This window comes from Nothoprocta perdicaria, unplaced genomic scaffold (genome assembly GCF_003342845.1).
Source record: "Nothoprocta perdicaria isolate Ctin4 unplaced genomic scaffold, notPer1 scaffold_279, whole genome shotgun sequence".
Taxonomy (NCBI): domain Eukaryota; kingdom Metazoa; phylum Chordata; class Aves; order Tinamiformes; family Tinamidae; genus Nothoprocta; species Nothoprocta perdicaria.
In genome coordinates, this window is record NW_020455509.1 from 707,852 (window position 1) to 720,262 (window position 12,411).

The window sequence follows — 12,411 nt, forward strand, 5'->3', positions numbered from 1 at the left end:
GACTTTGAAGACTTTCTTTTTTTTCCTTCCTTTTTTTCCTGCTTTTCCTTTTTGCTTTTTTCCATTTTCTTGTGAGATTTTGGGATAAGCATTTACTCCTGCAATACCCCAATCATTGTGATATAGGCGATATAAAGAATGTATAAATCTCTTTAAAAATAAGACATAGGTAGGAGAAAAAAAATCACAGAAACAGTTGTTCTTGTTAGACCAGTAGCCAACAAGTCATCTGAAGTGTAAACACTAATATACGGTTGAGTGATAAGTTCATTAATGCAAATGGAACAAGGGAAACTTATAATGCCTTGATCCACACTCATTCTGTATTTTAGATGTGAAAATTTCATGAAGGAGGGCACAAATAGCCTTTTTTTTTTTTTTTTTTAAGGGGGACACCCAAACCTTTCCCTTTATTATAAATACATGGCTCAATTATTATGCAGCATAGGAAAAGGATGGCTTTTTTAGAAAGGATGGCTTTTTTAGAAAGGATTCTGGGTCACTGTGCTTTAGACGGCTGCAGTAACATTCTTCAAAAACTGCTTTTCACAGCCATGTCTCCATTTGAGACTTAGCTGAAATACATTTCACAATAAGACTTCCTGATACCTGAACCTCTAATTTTTAAATTCATTCATTAATGAGGAAACATATCAAAAGGCAGAAGACAGGGCTAAAATTACCACTGGGACAGAAGTTCTTGTCTTAAGACAGCTAAAACTATCTCCTCACATATGCACACATTTGTAAAAATAGCCAGACAGAGAAGAAAAGATAGCAGGATAATTGACAACATTTCAAAATGTACTTTCTACAGCATGTTGGCAAGTACTTCAACAACGCAATATAAGTGCACTATAGGCTTCCAAAAGATAATGTATTACCTTAATTGCTCAAATCAAAAACAATGATTTCACAAATAGATGGACTAGGGCTAGGATAGGTACTTTCAGTTTTCAGAAACTTCTATTTCATATTTAATCTGCCCTTGATCCAAATACTGGCTACTCTATTCTCCTACCTCCTTTTTGAAGTTCTTGAATCATTATTATGCCAAATGAGTTTAGTGTTCTGCTTACAGAAAATAAAAGAATTACCAAGGAAGACAGTCAGCAGATCTTGTAATCATTTATTTCATGAAAAAAATTCCAACAGTAGAACTAGTTGCCTCTAGCCGGACAAGGGATTCAAGCTTAAGACCTACATGGACAGGGTAAAACTGCCTTTGCCTCTGCTGCAACTACTGATTAGAAACTAGATCAGAACTCCAAATTTGGGATATCATTTTTTTTTTCATTACCTAGAGATGTATATCWGGTAATCAGGGGGTGAAAGGCTCAAGATCCCTTACCAACCTCCTGAGCCATGCAGTCTGCGTTAGCCAATTACTCTTAATCTTCTAATCCTAAAATATTTTCTAATGCTCTTGTTTATTCATTTGCTTTGTGCAATATAGCATCCAGAACATTTTAACCATCCCACATTTATGAAGTTCTTCATGTCATGCAGGCCAGAACAGATTCTTGGCTTTCATGCAAGTTTGTGTAACACCACCCAGTTCTCTCAGTTCCAGTACAGAGAATTCACTCTCTATCTCTCCCTGTACAACTAGAATAATCCTCAGAGTATATTTACTTTTGAAGCTATTTACCATACTATAATTAACTGTATCTGTAGATAGACATGTTGCCTAAGTGAGGCAAAGACTGATTACAAACTACCAGCTTTCTGGGCTACTGGTATTTACCAAAACAAAAAATCAGACTATCATGTCACATTCATTTGAAATGATTGTATTCTTTTCAAGATTTGTTCTGTTCCCATTGAAGCTAGTACAGTTTTTGACACTGGATTATAAAAAGTAGCAGTCTTGGGTATTTTTAAAACAAAGACTGTGACAGAAAAATAAAAGGACTCAGATTAAGGCCAGGAGACCAGATGTGTAAAACCAATAAAAGGAGCACTTATATAGAATAGTGACTTCCATTTGTTAACTAATGCTAGTACACTAATATCTAGCATTGAAAGGAAGCACTATCTTTTATATTCCCTCTACATACTCATAAAATTACCGTACAGTACCCTGGCTACCGTAACCTCACACAGCTTCACAATCTTGAGGCAAGTTTGCACCGATTTACACCAAAAGAAGCCTAACCTCTTTCCTTTTTATTTTTTATTTTTCTGGCAACTTTATTTTTTGAGCCCTTGCATTTGTGTAGGTTACCTTTGCAGTACATCTTTAAATATATTCCTGATTATTACTAGTGTCACCAACTTTCTTCATTAACCAGTCTTCATGCACTACCAGATATCCCTGGCACAAAGATGAGGAATATTAACACATAAACAACTTTGCTTTGAAGGCTGTGAATACACATCACGTCAGTTGTTCTGCAGCAACTGCCCATATGAATATTCTAATTTGAGGATAGACTGTTTCCCACTGAAAGAAGGCAAAAATAGCTCATTTCTGTTAGAGAGCAAATGAATGTTCACAGGCACTTACCATTTAGCAGCTGATATGCTATAAATCACTGCATATCATTGTGCATATTAACTTGCTAATGTATCCACAAAAATGATAAAAAAGAATTTCTAAACATATTAATAAATCTCTACTTACGGGCTAAATTCAATAAAGAATGCAGATGCTTACAAGGCCACAGATACTTTTTCACATATTGGATAAAATCTATGCATGCATGTATGTATATAGAAATATAAAAGAAGCACTTATATGTATATACACATATGTATATTAAAATATATACATATATATGCATATATATGAGTGTGTATATAATGTTGGTTACCTTTTACCACCACTCCCTTCTCCACCTGCCACCTTTTCTTTTTCATGTCTTTTAAAGGAGAAATGTAAAGGAGAGCCCAGACTCCCGTGTTTATGAGGTGTGACTCCCTGTGTGAAGGCAGCCTCCAAGTCTGGAGATTACCCAAAAATGAAAATCAGAATAAACAGATATGCACATATGCAGATGCAGCACCCAAGACAGCTTGACAGCCTCCAGTTCAAAGAGGGAAGTCCCCGGCGAGCACAGCCAGCCCATGGGTGAGCCAGGCCTTCCTGAGGCTGCTCTCCTTCACGCAAGGGCTATTTCAGACACTTACCTCCGAAACAGACTTAGGTGACCTAGTCAAAAAAAATCAGGATTGAACATATGCATCAACAGCTGGTCAATATATTTACATCTAATAGAAGTGTGCTTATGTATGCTTCCAGTATAGCTTCTTTGCATATCCATAATAATTCTTTGCATGCCCATAAGAAGGTGAAACCATCTAGTGTAGAGGGAAGCACATGTACCAAGAGGGATGTTGTTAATATATGTACCCTTCCAGATTGGCCTTTTTTTTTTTTATCCTTACCTTCACAGCTTCAGATTCAATCAAACTGCTAATACAAAAAAAAAAAAAAAAAAAGGANNNAAAAAAAAAAAAAAAAAAAAAAGGAAAAAAAAGAACATAAAAAGCAGACCCTGTTAATAATAAAACCACTGGTCCCTAGTCAGCTGAATCCTAGTTAGACCAGACTTTAATTATAAGAAAGTCTACCAGTCACACGCTTCTAATATGAGAACAGAAAAGCCGTCAGATTTGATATATTGAAATCAAGAGCACTAAAAATCACACATACATTGCTTTGCGCCAGCACTAGAAGTCTAGCAGTGATTTATAACGGAGAAAATAGAAAGAGCTTTGCACATTCCATTTGCATGGGCACTTCTCCCCCTTTCTAGGGCACTGGGCAGTCAGGTAGCTGGACACACAGATGTGTCCTCAGCTGTTACGAAAATTATGGAAAAGTTGTCACCCATATTCATATATTTCACAGGATTTGAGTAATACAGAGTGACCCTTGAAATACTGTATGTCTAGAACTTTTACATAAAATTTTGCTGCTAACCTTTTATTTATCTGTGGGACATTTAAATAATTTAATATTTTTTTGTCTTTACTCCCTGGAATACAATTAAAAAACTTTTGGATTCTTTCATTATCGCACAATACCATGAAAGAATCAAATGAAACAGCTAAATCGTGCAAAAAATATACTTTTAACACTTTCATAGGGAGCCTGAATCCCTATAATGACTGGAAAGATGAGGTAGGTAAGTGAAAATCAGCTCCAGAAGAGGCGGCCGTGCTGAGCAGGAAGCTGCTCAAAGCTCACACACACCATGTGGAGCTGCCTATAGTCACCCTAAGAAATGCTGAGCCTTGCAGCACGTCCTTATTGCCGGTTGCATGAACACACTCCTCCTCCCTCGGGACATGCCATCTGAAACCCTCACCTAAATGCAGACATTTCTGTCCATTCTTTGAAGGACACTGTTTTCTTTAAAACATACCAGGAAACGGGGTCATGCTCCCTTTTATACAATAGCCTAATGGCTTGAACACTTGTTCAGGAAACAGGAAAACTCGGCTCCTTTCCTTGCTTCATCAGAGGGGATTCGAGCCCACTTCTTCTATCCCTCTGAACACTGTCCTACAGTTTTTGCTATCTACGGGGCTGATATGGGGATGATGGTGCTCTCCAGCCTTCCTGTTGAAGAGGTCCCACTCACACCTCATGAAATAATTCAGAGATAAAGAAAGCTCCTTCCATACGTTATGTTAAAGACTCATTACACCAAACACAGAAGGAGCCTTAGTCATACAGAAGAGCACTGCTTCTCGGGATCATGGTTCTTAACTGAGTCATCCAAATTTTACTTGAAGTAAAATAGTCTTTGTTTAGATCTGGCCTGAACTCCAACATCCTGGGTGCATCTGCAAAGTCATGTTTAGGCTAAAATGTCCAGCAAGACAAAACTGAGAGATTGCCCAGTTAACTAAAACTGCAGAAAAGCTAATGAATGACCATTGCTCTCTACTAAATCTCATTCCAACAACAGCCTCCAAGTTGATAACACCTTATGTGTGAATTCAGCAATGTGCTAGCAAATGTTTTCTCATCTCCAATACAAGAAAGAAAGTTAATCTTCAGAAACTGCTCAGTGAATTTACAAATCCTGTGGAATTTAACTCAAAGAACTAGACACATCTGAGAAAGAAAATGGGAACAGAGAACACAAGCAGATATTTCCAACCATACTGCACCTTCAAAGGAGACACAGATTATATATTCTAATCAAGAAGAAATCTACACAGTGGATTTACACAGTAGGTCAGGAAGCTTGAATTATTTACACCATTCCTAACCAAATCTACTTTATGTTCTAAAAAAMCAAGATTATAGCATTCACTGTACCTGTATATGAAGCCAAACATGTATCCTTAATTTTCCGCTGACTGCTGTATAATAAAAATTTGGCTTTATGGTTTAGGGATTTTTTTTTAAGTTTTCTGGGACAGGCATTACTTGTGTGGCATGACTCAAAAACTGTGTTTCATCACTTTCATCCAAGCCATTGGCAAAGGGACGACATTTCTGTCTAACAGCAGACACCGGGTTTTTATGCATTCAGACTTTTTTTGTTGTTGCTCCTTGTTCCAGTATTTGTTATAATTGCAAAAACTGGGGGTCAAAAGCACACCTCACTGGTGCAAATCATCATGTACCATGATCTCCAGCTAACCATGAGCCTCATCAAAATCACTGAGCTTCATCCTCTGGCCCCAGGTCCCCAGCCTGACATCGTAAATCTGTCAATAACTTCCACCCTGGCTGCAACAGAACAGCTTGTTATGTGCAAGGAGATCAATAAATCAGACTTAATCCCAGTCCACTACTATTTCCAGTTAATTACAAAGGGATTATTTGCATCTAACTGAGATAATACTGTTTAGACCAACACCAGTGCTTCCAGTTCAGCTCCTTCTTATGGAGGACCCTGACTGAACCAGTTTCAATGCGAGCTTTAATCAATAAAACGCTTCTTTCCGGCAGGAGACGCCAGTCCTTCGGATGCCTGAGAAAAATCCCCTCCGACAGGGACATAGTAGCAATATAAACATGTGTGGGTGCAAAGGGGAATTTCAGATGTTCTTTGACTGTGTTTATGAATCTCACAAGGCTGCTCTGTATCGGGAGTGGGGGAGGAGAAAGCATAAAAATATTAATCAGTTACTTATCTTCTGACATGTTCTGGATCAACATCTGGTGCATGTGCAAGTGATGAAGTATGGCATTTGGCACAAAAGCTTATTTAATCTTCTCTTCCCGAATCAAGCAGGGAAAATTAGCACTCTTAAAAATTAAGTTTCCAGATCCAATTTTTTTTCTTTAAAATAAATTGCCAACATTGTATAGGCTCTCTGTTCTATTCTGGAAAATGTTTTTGGTCTGAGGAAAGACTGATCTTAAGTAGATTATCTATGGGCTGTTTCCTACCACTTTTTGCCTTCCCTGCAGTATCTTACTGCCAGGGCTTAGCAGACAAGTATAGTCTAGGTTCAGCTGTTTTATTTCTACTTCTATCAGTTCAAACTGAGATAGCTCACACATCTGTTTTATTTCTGAAAACACTGCATAGGAAAAGAGTCCAGCTCCTTCTAATCAAGCATAAACTTTCCTATAAATAACTAAGGACTTAACGAAACAATTGTTTGGAGGAAATGAAAGTGTGTTTAGAAACTCAAATTCCTCTATACTGTACGCCTGAGCTGTTCCAGTTTGAATGTCTTCCTGACAGCACGGATCAGTTGCTCTAAGATGCTGTCCCCAGAGTCAGCAAACTGAAACTATAGCAGGAAATCCAGGTATTAACATCATACTATGCACTAATTATAAACCATCATTTCACATTCTGACATTATTCATTTCCAACCTCTTTTAACTAAATCGCATATTTGCTTTCTAATCACAGCTTGACAGGAGAGAGTGTCTGACATAAGACAGTGAAGTGATCTTTTAATAAGACAGCAGTTCAAAGATTGTAGCTTTTAGGCATAATAACGATCTTAAGTTTGATTTGCTGTTCCACAAAGAAGATGTAGAGTTTCTGAAAGAAGACGAAAAGTTTAAATCACTTCAAAAGCTTAAAGTTCCTGCCTTGTGTTCATGTTTCTGCTTTTTAATTGAAGTTAGGTATTAGCTATTTTAACCTCTTTTTTAAGAATTCTCTCTAATAGCTAAAGCTTCTGCAAGCATTGTTAAAAATTTTCCACTTTCTGCCTTTTTTTTTTTTAAATATACCTTAGAGCTTTGTGTGGTCATTTCTACCAGGACAGGTATCGTGCCCTACTCAAACATGTTCTTGAAGCTGGACGGACATCTGAACTCATTTTGTGTGCAAACTTGGTTGCCGATTTTTTTTATTCAAATCTAATTAAGAAACTAATGCAGACTCCATGCAAAAAGGTTCCTTACAGTAAAACAATTTTCTTTTTAACAGCAATATATGAAATGTAGTTTCTTCAGCACTATAACTATATGAGAAAATGGCTGGGGCAATAGTTCTTTCTTTACAGTCTCACTAATATGAAGTAACAGTGCTACTGTTACTTTTAACATTTCTTAAATACCCATTGTGTATCCTGTTTTTCTGGCACTAGACAACTTCAGAGTTGCCAAGACTTGTAATTTACTTTATCTTAATAAACAATCAATATGCCAAATCTCAACTCCCATAAGCTGAATACTTAGGGTTATATTTTTAATTTCCAGCTGTAGTCCTTTGTCTATCTGGTTGTGATTTTTCATTGTCATTTTCTCTTTTCTTTCCATGATAGAAAATCCTTTGGACAGGATTACCAATTCAGCAAGTTGCCTATTTGCTGCCTAAGGTCTTTTACTATTGATTACCACTGTGATTATACAGAGAAATAACACTGATCAAAAAGCCAAGTACTATTCTTCTGCACAAGATACTACATAGAAGTCCAGATATCCTGATATATATATATACACACATATATTATGGTTTCAGTATTACACAGTCAGCAGCAAGCTGGCAAAAGACACCAAACTGGCTAAAAGACACCAAAAGGGTTCTTAAGGTTTAAGTGGGTTGTATTATGCATTTTCACCATGTAGGTAGGAGATGTTTTGTAAGCAAGTGACTTGGCAGCTCCGAGAGAACGCAGCAGAAGCAGGGAGATGGGGGAAATACAAACCTGCACATCATAAGTCCCATTTAACAGGACGGGCCTCTGGGAATTGATGTCCTGCAGCACCCCCGAAAGCACAGTGCGGTTGACTTTCTGGAAGTCTTTGGAGTGGCTGAATTGCACCATGTTGTGGAGAGCCAAAATTTTAGTGTCGAGCTCAGCATCCTGCCTGGTGCGGTTGTGCAGTCCTAGGTGGTACTTGCGGAAGTGTTTGATGAGATCTGTGGGGTCGTTCCCGTAGTAACCATATCCACAGATGTTGCATTTGAAGTCCTGAAGCTCTGGAGACAGAGGCGCCATATCGGGGTTATCATTTACCAACAAATCTGCTTTTGATTTGTTCAGCCTTAAACCCCCATCTGAAGGCACTTGTGGGTTTTTTGAGGCCATGGGGACCGGGCTTGAGCCTTGGCCATCAGTTTGACCACTTTGCACTTGCACTGTTTCATCTGAAGCTTTTGGCGACATCTGATGCTCCTCATTTGTCTCCGCTGCATCTCCTGACGGGGTACAGACCACATCTTGGGTGTCATCTGCATCTGATTTTTGAGGAGACTTCAAGGGCTCACAGATTCCCCCAACAGCTGGAGATGAGAAAGCCAGCATATTTCTGTCTGTCACCTCATCATGAGGGAAGGATGGAACATTTCCTCCCTTATTGTGGCTTTCATAATTGAAGCCAGCCTTTTCACTCAGCACTGAGCTTTTCAAGTCCTTTTTAATGCTGGGAGATGGCTCTTGGACATGCGTGCAAAGTTCCTCCTTGTTATTTAACTCTGCCGCATCACCCTGGTCAGTGTTTTCTTGCATCTGATCTGCAGGAAATTCTTTTTTCCTTCCAGACTCTTCACTTTCAGTACCTGTAGACTCAAGGGTCTGTACCTCACCTTCACTAGCAACGTTTCTTAGAGGGGGGTTCTTTTTCCGGACCATATCTACCACAAAAAAAAAAAGAAAAAAAAGAAAGGAAAGAAAGAAAGAAAAGAAGCAAAAAAATCCCTATAGAATTATTCAACATACGTAACAGATTATAAGCCTCCCACTTTTTAAAGCATTCTGAACTGTATAAAGACATAAAACTTTTCAGACTATTTTAATCAGTTTTTCATTTGTCTATGCAGAAAATGGGAACTTTACATCAAAAAGTCACGCTGAAACTGACCACAATTAAAGGAGTACTGGAAAGCCYGTGAAAACACTTACATCAAAGTAAGTGCATCACAGATTTCATTATCTTTTCTGAAGATAATGGTCAGTTAATGGCAGATAATTAAAACTTAATGCTTCATTTAAAATAATTCAAAAACATTAAGAGGAAAAATAAACTTTTGTACTCTAACATTTGTATACTGCACAAATACATGTAACGCAGCTTAGCAGAAATACACCTAAAGAGGCATAGTCAGGAGCACTTAAACAAGTTATTAAGAAGGAAACAGATTTAGCAGACTTGGAGGCTTTAGACAAAAGTAACTCTCCTAAGCAGGTATCAGTTTCTCCACAGTAAAAGCTCCCCCTCCTACTGCCCATAAACTTCAAACAGGATTATACAGAAACTCTAGAGTCCGGCCCCACAGTCCATTATTCATATAATTAGTTCTATTTGCCAAACGAAGAGAAACTATATTCAGTAACCCGTTGCCAATAAAATTTTACAGGCCTGCATCCAGACATTTGACATTGCAATGTTGCAGAGCAGAGATCTACCCGGAAAACACCTGGAATCCACATGGAGCTGAAGCGCTCAGCCTTCCTCTGCTCAGCCCTCCCTGCAGTGAGCGCCGCGGCTGCGAGGTCTGCAGGTACACTTTTGGTAACCATTTAAGAAAGCTTGGACAGGACAGCATTAAGGGACAGAGAGAAAGAAGCAGGCTGCCACTGGGGACTCAGCTGAACAGGGGATCTTACAAAAAATAAATAATCAGAATACACAAGGCAGAAAGCTAAATCCTGACTCACCAGCTATCTTTCAACAACATTCTCAGAAGAAAAAGGATGAAACCTCCCTGCAYTCTCTACTTGAAGGTTCTGGATCTGATCTTCCTCACCAGCTTCTTTGATCCACTTGTGTTCCCATGCTAGCTATGGGCAGGAGGCAGATGTGTTACAGCTTCTCCTATGCTCTCGTCTTTGCCAACGCTGTGCGCAGCGAGGGACGCCTCCCTCGGCCAAGCCGCCCGCGTGTGGCCCGGTGGCAGCAGACAGCAGCACCACACACAGCAGCGAGCAGCAGTGCCAGGCCTGGGCCTCCATCCACAGGCCGTCCACGCATGGGGAACCGCTCTGCCCAGGGAGGAGCACCGGCCACCTGGGAGCCGCACGGATGCGCTCCGAACGCTGCCACAACCAGGCCTCGAAAGGCTGGGAACGACCTTCTCAAAGCTGCACGTTGAGAAGTGCGGCCGGGACGGAGGTTAAAAATAAAAGAACTGGCGTCTGTACATCCTCTTATTTACATCTGCTCCACATGAAAGGGCACTCTATGCTATGTTGATAAAAACAGACAACTTCTTAGGGGAAGTGTTCAACTTGTGTCTTGGGCTGGCTCTGTTGTCTTTGTGGTTGAGCTGATCCACAGGAAGCATCGTCTACAGCAAGGCTGCTTTCACACAGAATGCCAGCTCAGATTACATAAATTTTGACACTCCGTGTGGTCTTAATAGGTTTCTTAAATGCCTACTGCGATTCTTTACTGTAGAAGGCATATATGCTTGGGAACCAACTGCTCTCTCCTCTTTAACGTCAATCATATCTACCAGCATGCACTGAATTTTACTTCTTTTTGCCACAATAACTTCTGAAACATGAAGTCACTCCKAACTAAGAGAAAAGAAAGATTTCCTGTTGTAACAGGGGAACTATTCAGTATAAACTCAACCTAACAAAAGAACATACTCAAGTCTATAACTCAAAATATATACATAAATATTGTGTCTATGTGGACATAGATTTTTATAGATATTAACGTCCTCAGCCTTTAAACATTACTCTTTCTCTGTGGAGTTCCAGGAATATTCCTGGTTAAAAACTAGGTGAGCAACTCTGGTAGGTGTTCACCCAAGTCTGTATTTTTCTCCTTGGAACTTGGTTACACATCCCAAGCCATGCAACTCCKGGCAGTTAGGAGACAGAGAAAGGAATCCTGACTGCATAGCGAAGGAAAGATCAGAAATCAGGAAAGGAAGCATCATGGCTGTTACTTCAGCTAGAATTAAACAAGACTATATGCAATGCTTTGAAATGTTTTTGTTACAGATATTTTTGGCAGATAAAGGAAGTTTAGAGAATTTGCTATCTTCATGGCAACTGACAGAAGAGAGTTGGAGGGGCAAAAAAAATCCCTACAAAGCAAAGCAAAGGAAAATGAGAACTGTGCACAGTCTAACTAGACTGTATCCCAGGTACTTCAGTTCAAGTTCTCCTGACATGTCTGTGGGTTGGTGTGTTAACAGAAGAAAAATCTCATATCTGTCTAACGAAGCTTTTTCATGCAATATTCTACAGCTTGGGAAAGAAAGGAAAGAAGATAACATTCATTTAAATGCCAAAATTTTCTTAAGTCAAATTTAAAAGTATCTTCACTCCTTTTTGTTCTATTTTTTTAAAATTCATCTGTCATCTATTCGCTTGATATCCACTAAAGGGGACAGTAAGAAAAGACACAGCGTTTTTTTTTTCCTTGGAATTCCATTACTATCATTCTTCAGAGACATATTATGTAAATAAAACTGCATTTGCAATACTCCTAAATCGAAGGAACCATCTCCTCACAAGTCATAAGTTAGATATCGAAAGAATATAGCCACTCTGAAATTATTATCTCTAAGACAAATAACAGATTGCACAATGTTTTATTGTGTGCCAAGAACGTTTTTCAGTTAACAATTTCACTTGAAAAAATGGATCACATACTTGTAAAATCATACCCAGCATTGACTTCATAAGGCATGTGGCTTTAGAGTGCTTTTTACAATTATTAATTCTATTAGTCAACTAGCAGGCGGGCTAATGCAATTGTCTTAGAAGATGCACGGAAGACACAGAAGACATTTTGAGAGCTGATCTGTATATCTGCAAAACAAAACAAAAAAGGTTTTCCTTCCTAAATTATGCATTCACAATATGCATTTTTTTTTAATTAAAAACATTATTATGCCTATCTTACATTCACATGCATCTATTAGGCACTACACAAAGAAAAGTGGCCCCTGTTCTCTGCTTCGGTCAAGTATGARAAATGTTATATCCTTCCTTTCTGCAGATACATGCACACACACAAACACACAGAAAAACAAAAATTATCTCAGATGTGAGATTCACAAAAAAAAAAAA

The 12,411-nt window shown here is 38.7% G+C and overlaps 1 protein-coding gene across 1 annotated transcript in view; it reads right to left on the minus strand.

Moving 5' to 3' along the window:
* The window catches only part of TRPS1 (transcriptional repressor GATA binding 1), a 25,374-nt gene extending 13,272 nt beyond the window's left edge, over positions 1-12,102 (minus strand). The window contains exons 1-2 of the mRNA XM_026041090.1: positions 11,992-12,102; positions 8,086-9,014 (exon numbers count right to left, since the gene is read on the minus strand). Coding sequence (XP_025896875.1) covers positions 8,086-9,014; positions 11,992-12,028 — 966 coding nt within the window. The 5' untranslated portion in view covers positions 12,029-12,102. The remainder of the gene's footprint in view (positions 1-8,085; positions 9,015-11,991) is intronic.
* Positions 12,103-12,411: the final 309 nt, after the last annotated feature.